The 17,318-nt window shown below is 33.3% G+C and overlaps 4 protein-coding genes and 1 long non-coding RNA gene across 5 annotated transcripts; 4 read left to right on the top strand and 1 right to left on the bottom strand.

The window, feature by feature from the left end:
- Positions 1 to 406, top strand: LOC109582250 (uncharacterized). Its single transcript, XR_002184988.1, has 3 exons — positions 1 to 48; positions 132 to 265; positions 328 to 406. It is a non-coding gene; the product is annotated as an uncharacterized LOC109582250 (long non-coding RNA).
- Positions 407 to 1,174: 768 nt separating this feature from the next.
- On the top strand, positions 1,175 to 8,854 carry LOC100641765 (uncharacterized). The gene is made up of 27 exons (XM_019996900.1): positions 1,175 to 1,265; positions 1,320 to 1,424; positions 1,469 to 1,567; positions 1,629 to 1,736; positions 1,918 to 2,016; positions 2,085 to 2,162; positions 2,212 to 2,319; positions 2,364 to 2,462; positions 2,509 to 2,598; positions 2,762 to 2,869; positions 2,917 to 3,036; positions 3,084 to 3,189; positions 3,308 to 3,426; positions 3,505 to 3,612; positions 3,666 to 3,767; positions 4,349 to 4,447; positions 4,723 to 4,818; positions 4,862 to 4,957; positions 4,999 to 7,017; positions 7,066 to 7,156; positions 7,202 to 7,486; positions 7,533 to 7,607; positions 7,662 to 7,862; positions 7,922 to 7,969; positions 8,028 to 8,090; positions 8,146 to 8,268; positions 8,520 to 8,854. The coding sequence occupies exons 3-27, from the start codon at positions 1,475 to 1,477 to the stop codon at positions 8,759 to 8,761; spliced, it is 4,776 nt and encodes a 1,591-aa protein (XP_019852459.1). The 5' UTR covers positions 1,175 to 1,265; positions 1,320 to 1,424; positions 1,469 to 1,474; the 3' UTR covers positions 8,762 to 8,854.
- Positions 8,855 to 8,886: 32 nt separating this feature from the next.
- LOC100642016 (uncharacterized) lies at positions 8,887 to 9,870 on the bottom strand. Its single transcript, XM_003386801.2, has 3 exons — positions 9,686 to 9,870; positions 9,437 to 9,628; positions 8,887 to 9,127 (listed from the first exon to the last, which is right to left on the bottom strand). Exons 1-3 carry the CDS (start codon positions 9,749 to 9,751, stop codon positions 8,960 to 8,962), a joined length of 426 nt encoding a protein of 141 aa, XP_003386849.1. The 5' UTR covers positions 9,752 to 9,870; the 3' UTR covers positions 8,887 to 8,959.
- Positions 9,871 to 9,907: 37 nt separating this feature from the next.
- LOC100641637 (probable 39S ribosomal protein L24, mitochondrial) lies at positions 9,908 to 13,584 on the top strand. Its single transcript, XM_003386798.3, has 5 exons — positions 9,908 to 10,077; positions 10,136 to 10,231; positions 10,281 to 10,378; positions 10,747 to 10,883; positions 13,471 to 13,584. Exons 1-5 carry the CDS (start codon positions 9,967 to 9,969, stop codon positions 13,563 to 13,565), a joined length of 537 nt encoding a protein of 178 aa, XP_003386846.1. The 5' UTR covers positions 9,908 to 9,966; the 3' UTR covers positions 13,566 to 13,584.
- Positions 13,585 to 13,595: 11 nt separating this feature from the next.
- On the top strand, positions 13,596 to 17,313 carry LOC100641509 (ATPase family AAA domain-containing protein 3-like; the record flags this gene model as incomplete). The annotated part of the gene is made up of 13 exons (XM_019996888.1): positions 13,596 to 13,782; positions 13,829 to 13,910; positions 13,974 to 14,050; positions 14,556 to 14,657; positions 15,342 to 15,406; positions 15,457 to 15,521; positions 15,916 to 15,988; positions 16,240 to 16,332; positions 16,414 to 16,483; positions 16,709 to 16,864; positions 17,010 to 17,066; positions 17,116 to 17,241; positions 17,302 to 17,313. Coding segments are annotated over exons 1-13 (1,116 nt in total), but the record flags the coding sequence as incomplete, so codon positions are not given.
- Positions 17,314 to 17,318: the final 5 nt, after the last annotated feature.

Here is a 17,318-nt window from a genome sequence, read left to right as displayed (position 1 = left end):
AAAGAAGTATATAATTTAATTAAGTCAGCAGGTGGAGTGTTTAATTTTGTAAGACGATAAAATGAAATTTTAGCAGCAATAATTATTTTTTCAAATTTTGATAATAATTAATTTTATTCACAATTTAATAGGATCATCTGCTTTTAGATAGTTCAGATGTAAATGATGTCACCCAAATGAAGACATGTTTAGCAAATGGTGCTAAAATTGATTATTATGACAAGGTTCTAATTAAATCTATTTTGTGTCTAAAGTGTCAGCATAGGTACAGGAGTGCATGCACTGAATAATCCCATGCACTTTTTATACCGTTAATACTTGTCACAGGGTAACAAGCTTGCTTAGTAACACTGTACTCTTATTGCTCTTGCTGTTTATTTTGTGAACCGCCCCAAACTTTCTGGAGTGAGTTAGGTCTACTCTCATTACCCTTGTTATACCCTTGTACCTCTGTTATCCTTGTTGTTACCTTAACTGTACCTTTTGTAAAATCTGGACTTACCATTTAAGAAAATTTGTGGCAAGTGAGCATGGCTTACTTGTAGAAACAAATCAAGGATATTAATTATGTGGTTGTGAATCACTAATGTAAAATAGCACTTGAACAATGCTAGTTAAATGATAATATGTGTAGCTACAGTTGCAGTAACTGCTGGTATAATTACAAGCAGTGCATGTACTCCTTTACCTTGCCATATTTTTATAGTATTATATTTTGCATACTCATAAATTCACAAATATATTGTAACTGTAATACCCAAATGGCCAGGCTAAGCATCTTAGAAATTATAATGATTAACACTGATTTGACAACCTACCATATAGTGAAAATATTTTGCAGTGCAATTCCATAATTACAATTAAATTCACAGTTTTTATAATTGGCTAATTTCATGCAAACTGGCAATTTTAATTTTGGCAATTTAATCACCAATTGCCAATCAAACTTGCCATTTCTTCCTGCTATGAGCCTGAGGCATTGCATTTAAAATATGCTTTATAAATTAGGATGACAGAACTGCTTTACATTATGCTGTAATGAATAACCACTTTGATTCAGTTGTCTTTCTGATTGAAAATGGCTGTAATATTAACTGTCAAGACAGGGTCAGTAGGATGATTTCATAGTACTTATATACTACTTATGATTATTTAATTAACACACGGGTTTATTTACAGCAGTTCATTATGCAGTAATTCATGGATACCATAAAATTCTTGAGGCTCTGATTAGTAATAATGCTGATTTAAATGTTAAAACTGAAGTTAGTATCATTGCTTTAAAAGTAATAAATCAAATTATACATATTTTGTTTCAGCTCCATGAAAAAACTGCACTTCACTATGCAGTTGAAAGTTTAGATATTCAATCTTTTGAGTTACTGATAAATAGCCAGGCAATTATTGTCAATAAAAAAGACTGGGTATAGTTCATTATGACTTGATTATGCTGTTAATTTTTTTGTAGAAAAGTATGACTCCACTCCATTTTGCTGCTCAGCTTGGTTGTGCAGATATGGTCCAAAGGTTATTGGATAGAAATGCTGATATTAACTGCAGGAACATGGTATGCATCATTTGATTGGTTTAATCTACTCTTGGTCCACAAATTTAAACTAACTATATAGTTTGACGTAACACCATTGCACTTTGTATGTGATTCAAAAGATAGCCATAAAGACATCTTACAGCTATTACTGGAAGCTGGAGCTGATCCTCATTTGAAAGAGTTAAGGGTTAGTTCAGATATGTAATGTGTAGTGTAAATTAATTATGACTAATTCTTAGACTATTCTTATAATTTTTCAGTTTTCTGACATTATAATGACATCTTTCTTGTATTAATTATTTCATCAAAATGACGATGTATTTCAAATATCATTTTTATGCATAGCAAAATGTGTTGTTTTTACATAGTTTCAACATACTCCTTTACACAAAGCAGCCATTCGAGGACATTTTGAAATTATTTCAATTTTGTTAACGAAAGCATTGAAAATAAATGACAAATGTCAGGTATGATAACAGAATTAATCAAAAATATGCATTGAAACATATGCACTCAATTCCTTTCATATATACAGCTTGTAATAAAACTTCCATGGAAAAAAAGAAGAATGCATAGTTTTAATTGGGGTATTTTTTATGAGATTATTTGTGAGGTATATGCATAATAATAATGGTGTAGCTATTAAAAGTGTATAATTACAGTATCATGAATCAAAAACTGCTCTGCACCTTGCTGCAGAGAATGGTCATGCCAAAGCTATTGAAGTTTTATTAAATCACAATGCCAGCATTGATATTGCTGAAAGTGAAGTAAACAAAGTGCAATAATTTTCACAAATGAAGCATTTTAATAGACTTCAAAAACTGCTTTACATCTAGCTGCTGAAAATGGGCACAAAAGTGTTGTCAAAGTACTAGTTGAAAGAGGAGCTAATCTACGAAAGAAGGACTATGTAAGTTACTCAAGACATCTTTTCTACTATGATTTTCTTGTTATAGGCAAACAAGATTCCATTTCATTATGCCATTAAGCATCACAAAAAAGATAAAGAACTAATTGAGTTGCTGACTATTGACAATTTCAATTTGGTATGAGCATAGGTAGTAGAGTATAAAGGTAGAGTATATAGTAGAGTATAGGGTGAGACTAGAGGAATTAAAACTGTACATGTACATGTGATTGATAGTATTTGAAATTTCATTGATGTCCCTTAAATATAATTGCTTGAGCAACATAATTGTTGTTATGTAGGATTTATTTGATGAGGATTATGATGAGATTCATGATGCAGGAGTATGTGGCAGGCTTGATATTTTAAAATTATATGATGAAAGTGACATATTCTATTCTCCTGATCAAGTAATTTATTTACCCATTTTTAATAATTCCATATACACTTAAATCAGTTCGGCAGAACTATTTTTCATTATGCTGCTGAGAATGGTGATTTAAATCTTGTACAATATTTGCTGACAGTTAAATGTCAACAACCCAAGGGTTACTGTCATTCTGAAACAAGAGACATTGTCAGTTATTGCATCTCATGCATGTGTAATAAAAACCTTCTTTATAGTTTGGCTATACTCCACTCTATTTTGCAGTCAGTAAAGGCCATTCAGATATAGTTTTATGTATATTACAAAGTGATAAGCAGAAAGTTGACAAGGATAGAAAATATGGTTTGTTGTACTCTTTTATTTTTTCTGGCACTGAGATCATTTTTGCATTAGCAGATTAATATTTGATCCAATTAACTTCCACGAATTGACCAGTTAAGTATTATTTACAATTTTTTAGGATATTATAACCAAACATTACTTCACATTGCAGCTGAAAAAGGTTTTACTAACATTGTGAAATATTTTTTGCATAGCAAATATTACAGTTTCAGTGTTGATGGCAAACTTAATCCACTAGTGAGGAAAATAGTCTAATAACAATAATATTTTAAGCAGTTTTTCAATTAACCTAAAATCTTAAATTTGTACTTTTAGTACGATCGTAATGACAAAACACCATTACACATTGCAGCTGAGAAAGGCTATGAAGAGATTGTTCAATTGCTTTTGGAAAATGGAGCTAGTATTCATATTAAAGATTGTGTATGTAAAATTTCACTTTGAAAATAATCACAATAGCACTACTGATTTTTTAGGTCTCTTACACTCCTTTGCATTATGGTGTTGAAAGTGGAAAGACTAAAATAGTTGAGTTATTACTTCAGAAAGGATTTCCCCTGAGGTTAAGATGGCATGAGGTATGTTATCTTTAGGTAATTATTACATGTAGCTGCAATTGCAGTGTTTATTTTTTACTTTTGGTGGGTTTTTAGTTCACTTGTTAGATTTAGTATTGTAAACTGTTTTATTAATATTATATTCATGCTATCTATTTCACTCCATTTCACCCTCTGCTAGCTAAAGTTCCCTCAAATTACCACTTAAGATCTAACAACAAAGGCAATTTATCTTTAATCACCTGTAAAAATTCTACCTACTAAAATTCATTTTATCCCTCTGCAATCAGCCAATGGAATCATTTACCCTCCTCTCTGAAACTCACTCTCTCCCTCTCGTATCTTAAATATAAAATAGATAACGACCTATGACCACCTCTTTATTTTTTATCACTTATTAATTATCTTACAATTAGCTATGCTATTATTTATTATTTTAAAAAAATATGTTTCTGCACCTCTCACCTGTCAGAATGCTTAAATTTTTTTGAAGTGACAAATAGGGCTTTCTTTTAACATCATATTTATATACAGTACATGTATTGAGACATGTATAATGTTATACATTTATATATATATATATATATATATGTATGTATTAGGAAAGCTGGAATAAAGCCATCACAAATGTTGCATGCAAGGGACACACTGAAGTTATAGAATTTTTAATTCAAACAGGAGAATTGAATATAATGCCCAGTGTAAGTTACACAATCTATGTGAGAATCATAGATGAAAAGCATCTTATATACATGTAACATTTGGATGCTTTAAATTGATAGATTCCTTTGGCCTTCATTAATCAGGTAACAGTCATCCTCACTAGCTGTTGGGTTATCAGCCTATGCAACAGTAAAAATGATGATATTGCTATCACACACCCCAAAAAACAATTTGTCCTTTACTTACATGTAATTATGGTTTTTTAAAGAACATTTAAATTCAGAATATTGGTGCTGACTCCTTTATTTTATAGGCTCAATGCACTGCTCCTCTCCATCATGCAATCATATACTGTCAAAAAGAAATGATCAGTCTACTTCTATCTTATATTGATATCTCAGCATCACTGGTACAATGATTTTATTAGCAAATTGCAATTTATTGTAATATAGAAATTTGGACCTATGCATGTTGCTGCTGAACATGGATTGATAGACATTGCAGAGTTGCTGAGAAAACATGGAATAAGTGCTGATGATGGAGACAATGTAAGAAATTTTTTTACAAATATTTGACATTTTATATATAGGATGGTTTACGACCACTTCATTATGCATGCCGAGCAAGCCAGGTAGAAATGGTTGATTATTTGTTAAGAACTGGTGAAGTAAGGGATCCTATGAAAGTCTCAAAAGAAGGACTTTCCCCTCTTGATGTGATAGCACCAGAGTCAACTGCTCGCACGAAATTACTTCAACTCTTTCGTCCTTATGTTGACAGTCACACAGATTACCCTATTGAAACTTATGCTAAAGTATTTATGTGTGGCTACTCTACTGCTGGTAAGAGCTCTCTCAGTCAAGCTCTCGTTGATCGCTCCAAGAAGCCCCTCGGTTATAAGTTTAGTCCATTGGAAAAGGTTAAAGATGTGACACCATTTACTGTAGGCATTGATTTACACACTATCAGCAGTCCTGAGATTGGAAACATTGTATTATATGATTTTGCTGGCCACACAGAGTTTTATAGTAGTCATGCTGGCATACTTGAGAATCTGATGCTACACTCACCTGGAGTATTTGTTATAATAGCTGATCTTACAAAGCCACGTAGCAAAGTGCAAAGCGAATTGTTCTATTGGCTCAACTTTATTGAAAATGCATGTGCTAAGCTACCTAAACCTTCTCAAGTTATATTGGTGGGTAGTCGTGCAGACAGTTTTTCCAAGCATGGGTTAGAATTCAAAGCTGACATGAATGATTTAGTAGAAGAGGCTGTTGTGAAGCAAATTTTCAAAGGATATTGTGCTCTAGAATGTCATAAACCAGGTGGTATTGGCATGAATGATTTTGTATCAATTCTTGCCACAAGCTGTAAAGAAGTTGTCAATCGATCTGATGGTATCAGCTACTACTGTCACCTCCTCTATTCCCTTCTCAAGGATCTGAATGAGATTGCAATCACATTTGAAAATCTTTCAATTAAAATTAAAAAGAATCCTGAAGTTACTATCAGTGATGATCCAGCATTTCTTTCTAATACTCTATTAACCCTCAGTGACAAAGGTCTCATCTTGTATCTGAAATCAAATGATCCATCTACTAGTTGGATAGTTGTCGACAGGGTCAAGCTCCTTCATGAAGTAGTGGGTGTTTTATTTGCCCCTGCCAGTATTGAGCGAGTTCACAGAGATATTGCCAGCAACATTGGCATTGTTAAATTTTCTCAGCTGAAAAGTATCTTTAAATCTCAAAATTTTGATGCACTTATGTTGAAAGGCTTTTTGACAGCACTAGAATTTTGTCAAGTTATCGATTCTGATATTTTGGATTCATCTTATGATTACTCTGAAGAGCTTCTTTTCTTTCCAGCTTTGATTGCCGAGAAACAACCAGCAGAAATGAAGAAGGCTCCATCAAGGGGCTGGTACCTAAAGTGTACTAATCCTCATAAATTTTTCACCGTTCGCTTTCTTCATGTATTAATCCTTCGCCTAGCTTTGTTTCATGTTAGCAGTGGAAAGAAGTCTGAAGAGTTAGATCGTCGCTGTACTGTATGGAAAGATGGCATTAATTGGATAAGTCACAACATAGAGGTACTAGTCCAAGTATCCTTAGATGATCGTTGCATTACAGTTCTCATATCTGACAAAGATAACCTAATTGCACAAAAAATGTTTGCTTCAGTAATATCTGAAATACATTCATTGATGAATAGACTAAGTCCATGTGCAACAAAGGAATATATCATCAATCCTTCTCAGTTAGAAGAAGTTAGCAAATTAAAAAAGGAAGATGTGTCTCTCTTTCTACTTCAAAATGTAGCTCAGGCTATGATTCTACGGCAACAAGTGTCTGATGAGGGTGGACAATACGATCGTTCAATTGATATCATTTTGGACAGTTTTGAGCCTTATTTATTCATTCCACCATTCATAACACAGGAGCTATTTAATGCTGAGCTTTCCAACAATAAAATTCACCAATCACGTTTGGACTGCTTACTCCTAGTATGTCCTGATATGATGAAAGGAACTGCTTTTAACTCTTATAAAGAAGTAAGGGATCACATTCAATCTTTTAGCATCTTTACGGGTCACAATGTGGTGGTAAGTTGTATTTTTACTCAGGCATTTAAAATTGAGGATCTTTCATAGAATTTAGCTTTGTCTTGTGATTCTGCAACATCCAAAGAAAAGAAGCAGTTGGATCATTTACTAACAAAACCACTTTTGTTTGAATTTAAAGGTTAGTATAACAGATGCATCATTTGTATTGTTTTCATTAAAATAGAGAGAAAACCATTAAAACAGGAGATGTTAAAGTTATTATCTGGAGAAGTATCTAGTGATTGGTCTATATTTGGTACTTATCTCAATTTGCCAAGTGACTTTATAAAAAATTTGAGGGAATCAAATGCATCTAGTGACCAAAAGTTTGCACAAGTGGTTGAAACATGGTTATCGAAGTCTAATATTCATTGCACTTGGAATAAAGTAATCGAGACTCTTGAAGATATGAATCATGGGAAAGCTATATATAATGTTAAAGTATTTTTAGGAGAGAATGCAGCAAAAAGTATGACTTTTTATCATTTACCATCTGACTGTCACTTGTAATATAGGTCCTAGTTGTACTGAAACTGGTGATGAATTACCAGATGAAACTGATAGAGCAGCATCTCCTGAGACATTAAGCAGTGAGCAATTTTGTTTATATTGTACACTTATATAATTACAATGTTGCTTTATAGCTTCTATTAATACAGAAAGTGTTACCAATGTACCACTTGTAGCTTTGACTAGCACACCAATGCCCAGCACCTTCAAAGCAGAATCAATTTGTACTGATGAACCAAGTATGCCTTTTCCTAATGACATGTCTGTTATTAATCCTGGAACTTCTGGAAGTAATACAAGTACTCCTCATTCATCTCCACAAAAAGGAATGACAAGTATGTGTATTAAAATATACTAAACTAAAATGATTGTGTCATCATACACACACATTTAGCCTCTGTTGACATTGATTCATCATGCAAAGATAATACTTCTGGCATTGGTAAGAACATTGTCATTGCTAACAAATTATTATAACAAATTAATTACTATTATAATAGGAACAGTTTCTTATTCTCAAGCTCCTTCAATTGCTAACAATACTTCTGCAGCACATGATTCCTGTAAGAATTGACTGTATTCTAATTTGCTATATAAACCATATATTCATTGTTATAGGTTCACTGCAGCAACAGCATATCTATACCATGATAATAGTGTCTATACATGTATTTACTTTTCTTAATGGTTTGTTTGCAAATCAATATTCATCTATGTCATCTAATTCTGGCAAAATAGCAGGTAATTAGCGGTATAGCTGGTTTATTTCATGTGGAATTAGTGCAGGCTCATATCCACTAAAATTAATTCCACTAAATTTTATAAACATCAATTAAGTATTTTTTGAAAATTGCAAGCCACAAAAATTTCTAATAAAAATTTAAACAACAAAGAATTTGAGGCCGTGAAATGAAGCAGCTATATGGTATTAGAAAATTAGTTCTTACCATCAGCAATAATGATACTGTTTTGAACTGTCATTTTCTTACTAGATGATGTTTTAATGAAGTGTTCATCACACCTGGATCATTTGCCAAAACTTGCTGGATATTTAAGAATACCTGACAGGTGTTTACAACAGATTCAGAATGACTTCACAGACCCAGACATACAAGGATATTGTCTCTTGAAAAAGTGGAAAGAGCTCTATCCTAATTCATCGCTCGCTGACCTTATCAAAGTATTTCAATATTTAGGCCTTAATGAAGCTGTTAAAGTACTTGAAGAAAATTAATTAATCAATTCTATTTGCCATGTCATTATTTTTGTAGTCTGTGACACATGAAGCTACTTGTTATTTTTATATTAAAAAATTATTTTGAATTGACATATACATGTATACGATAAGCCAATCAGTGATTGTTTTATTATAAATAAACTATGACAAATAAGGATGATAAACATAATACAGCAGAATAACACATAATTTAGATTAGGAAAAGAAGGGGGATATGTATGCAATGTAACTTAAATATGACAATACAAAGAAACCCCAAGCAAATAACCAGAGCAGAGCAATGATGTCCAATAATAGAGCAGCTTGACCAAACCTCTTAGCCTGTAAATAATACTGTACACCTTTTGCTCTATGCATCCAAGACTACAAAAATATAATTATTTTTATCAAAATGGACTTCACTACTATTATTATGGTGAGAGTATTTGACAAATTGTATCTCTTGAAAATCACCCACTATTATGCCACTCAGTATAATCATGAAGCTGGTAAAGCATTTGGCGTTTTGATAGCCATTCACCAAAATAAAAATATGCCATTCTGAGCCATTATGCCACATGTTCATTGCTCAATGGTGTGTCGCCACAAAGTGAAATTTAGTAATTCACCAAAATTTACTCCCTCCTAAATCACTAGCTATACGGTACTACACGTAGCTGTGTGTGTGCTTACCAGTATTGAACAGATTATGGCAGCAACAGTGAAGAAGATTGTAGAGAAGCTCATAATAGGACAGACAATAGCAATAACTAGTGTAGGAATGAAGTAATCGTTAGGAACAAATTCAGACTGTAAGTGAACAACAGGAGGAGCCATAGCGTACTGCATCATACCAGGCTGGTATGGAGCCATCGAGGGAACCATCTACACAAAAAATGCAATCGTGTTTAGATCTCACTCAGTGCTATTTGAAAGTCATACTTGAACAGGAACTGGTTGTACCATCATCGGGACATTCTTGGCTTGTTGTGGATGAACGCCTGACATTCTTCTTAGTCTTAAACGTCTTTATGAGTACAAGAGAACCTCAGAGAGGAGAAGATGCAAAGCAAATGCCTAGCTAAGGTAAATTACTAATTAATTTTTTGTTTATTATGAGTCATTATTACGTCATTCCTCAGCTTACTATTTATTTTAACCCTTTTCTCACTCAACACGTGTTATTGTGTTGACAAGTGAGTGACACACAACTTGGCACAGAAATGTCTTGGAAGCCTTGGACTTTAGCTGCTGCCCGTTTGAAAATGGTAAAAAGTAAAGATTTCAAATTTCCTGAACCTATTTCTCGATGGAACATTGTGAAAGGAGACCTGGTAAGTTTTTTATATTCAACATACAACACTGATAAATAATATTATTAATTCACTGCAGGTACAGGTACTGTGTGGTAAAGACAAAGGAAGAAATGGAAAAGTTGTTGCAGTTGCTCGGAGGACAAATCGTGTATTTGTTGGAGGTCTTAATACTGTATGTTTTATAAATCAATGTCTTTATTTATATTGGGTGTGGTTTGTAGCATATAAGAGTAATGGTAGGTGAAACAGCAAGAACAAGGATAGCTAGTGAAGCACCTTTACACGTTTCCAATGTAGCTCTAGTTGATCCTGAAGATGGGTATGCTATTGTATAATGTATTTTGTAATTAGAATTAATTATTGTAAATTTTAATACATGTACATGTAATGAGACAAATAACTGCTGATTGTCCAGGGCCATCTGGACTATATTTTCACCGAAATTCAATTCTTGAGTGCCAATAATCTGATTGATATTATTTGAAACTCACTGCATAGCATAACATTAGTACCATAGACAAACTTAGAGTTTTCACCAGTCACCAGTATTACTTCAGTTGAAAATTTGAAATGTAACTTTTAGCATTATAATTCAAGATTTTTGTAGCTTGCAGTAAATATTAACAGTGTACATGTGTTGTGTTTTGTATGTGAAAATCTGTAAAAAGATCTTTATTTTGCTTTTAGTAAACCTTGTAGAATTAGATATCAATACACTGAAGATGGAGAGAAAGTCAGAGTGTCAAAAAGAAGTGGACGGATCATACCAAAACCTGTTGAAGTTTTGGAAAGGAGAGACTTTAAATCGAGAGGCGGATATGTTGGTATGTTAATTATATTAACTTATTAAGTTAGCTATATAGCTACATGTACATGTACTTTGTACTATGTTTAGCGTTTTAAGCATGCACTCATTGCACTGTGTATATTGTGTGTATGTTGCCATGTTGTGTAGCATACCTTAAGCCTACTATAATTTGCGTCTACTAATTTTAGCAAAATCAGCAAAAGTCATGTTTAGCGTTACTAATTTTAGTATTTTTAACCAAAATTAATTAACTATAAATAATAACCATTGTAATGAATAATAATTATTTTGGCATCTATTTAATTTAGCAGTTTAAAGCTCTCTCGCTAATATAGCGAAATTTAGTAGATGCTAAAAATAGTAGGCTTAAGGCACATTAATCAGGGTTCTACCTAGGAAAAAAAATAGGGGTAGTTAGAGACCAATATTGTTCCTTTTGAATTTATATACACCATACTAGTAGACTACAATATCATGCTTTATGTATGGTTATTAGTATTAATTGGATGGTTGGTCTAACTGATGAACTGGTTGGTTCACTTGTTGAGGTGGTTGTCCTGACCACCCCCAACCACCATAGGCAGAACTATGATTAATGCAGGGTTTCATACAAGATTTTAGCATAGTGCTCATGCAGCCTATTAACAGTGGATTGTCAAGTTGCTCAAAAATTAGGCCAATTAAGACCATGTACTATTATAGCCCAGGTTATTTTGAGGAAAATGCAAGTAGATAATTCTTCATTTTTATAATTTTTTGATGCATATACATGTTTTTATGTTTTGTAGAAATTTGAGCAGATTTCGATTGAATTAGAATTTTTGAAGTGTTTAAAATTGGGCCAACAACCAAAGGCTGTAGCCTTTGGCTTTGGCCAAATTCCATCCAAAATGGCTCTGAAAGAATTCTCCATTTTTATACTTTTTCTGATACATATGCCTATTTTTGTGTTGTGCAAAAAATTTGAGCTGATTCTGATCAACTTTGGATTTTTTATAAATTTTTTTAAGTTGCTCAAAAACTGGGCCAATGACCAAAGGCTTATGGCATTTGGTTTTTGGCCAAATTTTGTCAAAAATTGCTCCGAAAGAATTCTTCATTTTTATAATTTTTTTCTAAAACATATACATGTTTTTATGTTGTGCAGAAAGTTTTGGCTGATTCCAATCAAAGTTGGATTTTTTATGAATTTTTAAAATTTGCTTAAAAATCGGGCTTTGACTAAATATTTTGTCAAAAATTGCTCTTAATAAATTCTCCATTGTAATAATTTTTTGATACATATACATGTTGTTCTTATGCTGTGCAGAAAGTTTAAACTGATTCAGATCAATTTGTATTTTTTAAAATTTTTCAAAAATCGGACCAATGACCAAAGGCTACCGTACAAGATGATTTATTGGCGATTGGTGGTTTATGAAGAAATTGCTAATATAATATCTACCATTTTGTTTCAATCTGAGCATGCTCAATGGCACGTGGCACAAAATTGCCAATATAAAATTTGCCAATATCTTTTTGCAGGCAAATTCACCAAAAATTACTCTCGCCAATAAATCATCTTGTACGGTATAAGGCTTTGGATAGCCTTTGATCTTTGGCCAAATTTTGTCAATAATATCCCTGAGAGAGTTGAAATTTTTTCTGATGCATATGTACATGTTCTTATATAGTGTAGAAAGTTGAGCTGATTTTGTTTTCATGAATTTTAAAGTGTCATCTACGATGCGTTAGTGCTTGTCAGCTCATGAAGCATATGCTACATTGTACTAAGTTCACTTAGTACTGTACTAACAGGTTATTAAGCGCCCTTCGTTGTTAAGCGCCTAGTTCTTATTAGGCGCCTAGCTCAATGTAGCTCTTAGCATGGGTTTGTTAAGTGCAGTACAAAACAGTAGGAGTTCAAGCAGTAGGAGTTACAGCAGTAAGAGTCCAGACACTTTTTATAAGCGTTGTGGCCACGAACCAGACTGTCAAATGATCATTCTTCACCACCTGCCATTGTAAAGCCAGTAAAGTGATTAATTAATTATTATTGTAAACCACACCTACTGTATTTTATTAAGCACTGAGTCATTATTAAGCGCCTGTTTTTCTGTCATTTTCTGCATAAGCGCCTATGCTTAATAACCCGTTAGTACGGTATTCTTTGTGTGAAATCCTCATTTTGCTACATCAAATTATATCGATTTTCCTCCAGATTAAATTGTGAAATAAATCATTGAGTTTATAATAAATTTGTTTTCAATTATGTACTAGTATCATGTAACCTTTCCTCATTGCTGAGACTGAGGGAGGTACTGTACCAGATAGATAGATACATGTACTTGAGCTTGAGCAAACTACCGTATAGCGGGAAATTTTGGAGGGAATTAAATTTGGTGAATTTGGCGTTTTGATAGCCATTCGCCAAAATAAAATCCGCCATTTTGAGCTTTTATATGCATGCTCAATGGCACGTGGCCACTAATTCGCCAAATTAAAATCTGCCAATAACCAAAATTTAGCAATTCGCCAAATTTTACTCCCTCCAAAATTTCCCGCTATACGGTATATAATTTTTCCAATTTACAATTGTTTTTATTTGTCTATATTTTTTGTAGAAGGAAGCAAGGACACAACTAGTGAGAATGTGACAGCACAAACATACATCCCGTCACTGAAGACTTTTGAAGAAGAAATTAACTCTAAATCATGAATAATTTTATTAAATTAAATTAATTATACTTAAAATTAATAATTGTGTTTCACGTGTACTGTACACGTGGTTACACAAGATGTCATGGCTACTTGGAAGATTCAATCAAACTGGAGAAGGTCCTTCTCCTCCAGGAGCGGCAGGTCCGCCAGGAGATGGTGGTGGAGCGAAGACACCTGGTAATGGAGACAGAAAAGGAGGAAATGACAAAAACACGGTATGAAGATTATATATAATTGAGTCATGAAGTATTAATGTAACAGGAAAAGGGAAAGAAATGGACTGGGTTTGATCCCACTGGACTCGAGAGGGCAGCAAAAGCAGCTAGAGAGCTGGATCACTCTTGTGAGACTTAATAATTATGTATTTAAATTCTAAATGTTTTTGATTTTATTTTTTTTAATTTAGTACATGCCACCGAAGCATTAGAAATGGCTCGTCTTCAAGAACAAACGGAACAACTTAAGCATCAGGAAAAAATTAAAGTAAATAAATTGGGTGTTTGTGAGGCAATTGCTGATATATACTGTCTTCTACTTTTAGCATTAAATTAAGCATTAAATTGCCTCAAAGATACTAGTCTGGGCATAGTAAAGGAATTTGTCCTTACTACGCAGATGCCTACTTAACTTTTGTTTTGATTGAAAACTTTTCATTGCCCTAAAGCTAATTCATTGATGCATCTACATGTACGTCCATTTACAATCATTGCAACTCTAAAGATTTCGGTGATACAAGATGTCACACAGTTTAAAGCAAATCTGCAGAATATATTTTTAGGCAAACTCATGAAATTTATAGCCCTTGAAAATTTTGCTCTGTACGGTAGTTTTGTCTACATGTACATGTAAGTGGCTTGTTTTAACTAATCTTTTGGTTTTAGCTTTATACATACATGTACATGTACAAAGCATACTGCTTTGCTTGTTATAAGTAACATTTATTAAATGTTCTGCTTTCATCTATTTTACTATAATTTTTAATTTATAGGAATATGAAGCAGCAATCAAACAGATGGAAGCTGATAAAGCTAGAATTGAGCATGAGGAAAGGAGAAAGACACTAGCAGCAGAAACTGAGCAACATCAAAAGGTACACAGTGACGAGCATATTTAAGCTTTGAGAGTTGGTTAGGCACTAAGAAAAAATATTTTTAATAATCTTTGTCATATATTTATTTGTAACAATTTTAGCGAGGGATTTTAAGACTGCTTACAGTATGACGCTGGGCTAGCGTACCATCAATTTTTAATTAAAAGTCTGGGTGATTTGACCTCTTGCCTCATTCGTTATGCTAGAATAGAACCTAAGCCTCACTTTTGAACAACTTAGATGTAATAATTTCAGGCTCTTTATTGTAAATGAGCCTACACTAATTACCAATTGATATTGAAATATTATACCGTATACACCATATATTTTGTGGGTATAAAATTTCACGATTTGTCTGCATTTTGTATTCGTGAATAAAAATTTTGCGATTTTAATGTAATTATCACACCTACTATACAATCAGCTCGCTATTTTGCAGATTTTGATTTTGCGAATTTTTCAAAATGCAAAAATCGTGAAATTTAATCACCACAAAACATATAGCGTATATGATATCTAAAGTTAAGCATCAAATTACATGCAATTCAAAATGCTAAAAATAGTACAATACACACAATTGATAGCACACAAGTATGCCAATTTCTTTTGCTTCATTATCTACATGTACATGTACATGTATATGAGTTTTTATTGTCTTTAATTCTTTTCATTGGTAATTGATAGAGAGCTCAGTACCAAGATCAGTTAGCAAGAAGGAGGTATGATGATCAACTTCGCCCAACTAGGTTTGACTGGTTTATTACTAGAACAGAGTCAATTGTTTTACTTTATAGCGTCGGACGCAAGAAGAGAATTTAAAGAAACAAGAGGAATCCGTACAAAAACAAGAACAAATGAGAAGATGTGAGATATCAATTATTACTATTATTACTGTATAGCTAGAAAATTTGGCAGTCTAAAACTTTGGCTGTTTTGCATCAAAATTGCCTAAATATAATATTGGCATTCCCTTAATTCGGTGATTTACTATCTTGTCTTTTATTAAGCACTCTCAGCTCTTCTTGAAGCTGTTCCTTGCCCACAGTCTTGACTGAAATACATACATGTACTTCAAAAGTGGCCAATTTGGCATTTTTAGTATCATGTGTTTATGACGGGATTCGCCCATCATTGCAATTATTATTGACGGTTATAATATTGGCGGTTTTACTTTGAACCGCCAATCTCTGCCATATTTAATTCTCCACCAAATTTTCCAGCTATACAGTATTATCATAATTAATTATAATGTCTGTAGCTACCATTGAGTATGAAGCTAATTTAAGACACAAGAATGAAATGCTTCGTTTAGAAGCTGAACTAAAGGGAAAGTAAGTTACTGTATTACATTTACATGTACATATAGCTGGTAATTTGGGAAGGGTAAAATTTTGGTGAATTGCTAAATTTTAGTTTTTTAATTTGGCGATTTTTGTGGCCATGTGCCATTGATCATGCTCATAATTGTGTAAAATATGAGTTTTATTTTGGTGAATGCACAAAATTTGCCTATAATTACCAGCTATATAATATGTACATGAGAGAACTGTTGTTAATTATTTTTTCTTTTATAATGAATTAGAGCTAAGATTGAGAGAGAGAATAGAGACCTCAATTTAGAAAAGATTCGTGTTAAGGCAGCAGAAAACAGAGTCACTGTATTGGAGAGTGTCAAGTAAGATATCATTACTATTTCCTGTCCCTGACATCTCTCTCTTTTCATTTTACATTTTTATTTTAATATTTATTCTCTCAGAACTGCAGGTGCTATTATTGGTGATGGGGTATCAAATTTTATCACAAATTGGGACAAAATGACTGCCACTGTGAGCCTTAAGCCCTTGATCCATACACCAGGCAACGTGTTGCTAGCAACATCTGTAGGTACTTTGATATTTTGAGTGAAAATTGATGAACTGATTGCTATTTTTAGCAACATATTTATTACATGATCAAAGTAACCACAAATGTTGCTAGCAACATGTTGCCTAGTGTATGGAAGCTTGAAAATAGTATAAATCAAATCTCATCTCTCTTCTTATTGTTGATAGGCTGCTGGTATAACATTAATAGCTATTGGAGTATATGCTGCTAGGACTGGTACTGCAGTTGCTGGTCGATTTATTGAAGCACGTCTTGGGAAACCGTCTCTAGTGAGAGAAACGTCACGTCTATCATTATTACAGTCTTTAAGACACCCTCTGCAGGTTAGGAGAGAGAGAGGGGGGAAGAGAGGGAGGGAGGGAGAGAGAGAGAAAAAGAGGGAGGGAGGGAGAGAGAAAAAGAGGGAGGGAGGGAGAGAGAAAAAGAGGGAGGGAGGGAGACGAGTTTTTGTGTGTCTTATATTTTTAGGCTTTTGGTAGATTATTCACAAAGCCAAGTGATCCTCTACAAGGAATAATATTCAATGTAAGACAGTTTTTTGTACTATAATGCCAAACTGGTATCTTTATTGTAGCCTAGACTAGAGGAGAGAGTTAGGAGTTTAGCTAAAGCAACTATCAATACAAAGCATAATGGAGGAGTGTACAGGAATGTACTAATGTATGGGCCACCTGGCACTGGTAAAACAATGTTTGCTAAGGTACATACATACATGTATATACAGTACAGGCTCTTTTTTATTATTTTTTGTGTGTGATAGAGTTTAGCACGTCATTC

The sequence above is a fragment of the Amphimedon queenslandica genome, unplaced genomic scaffold, assembly GCF_000090795.2.
Source record: "Amphimedon queenslandica unplaced genomic scaffold, v1.1 AMPQUscaffold_13394, whole genome shotgun sequence".
Classification (NCBI taxonomy): Eukaryota; Metazoa; Porifera; class Demospongiae; order Haplosclerida; family Niphatidae; genus Amphimedon; species Amphimedon queenslandica.
The sequence above is the reverse complement of the archived record's forward strand: the minus strand, read 5'-3'. Positions and strand labels throughout refer to the sequence as shown.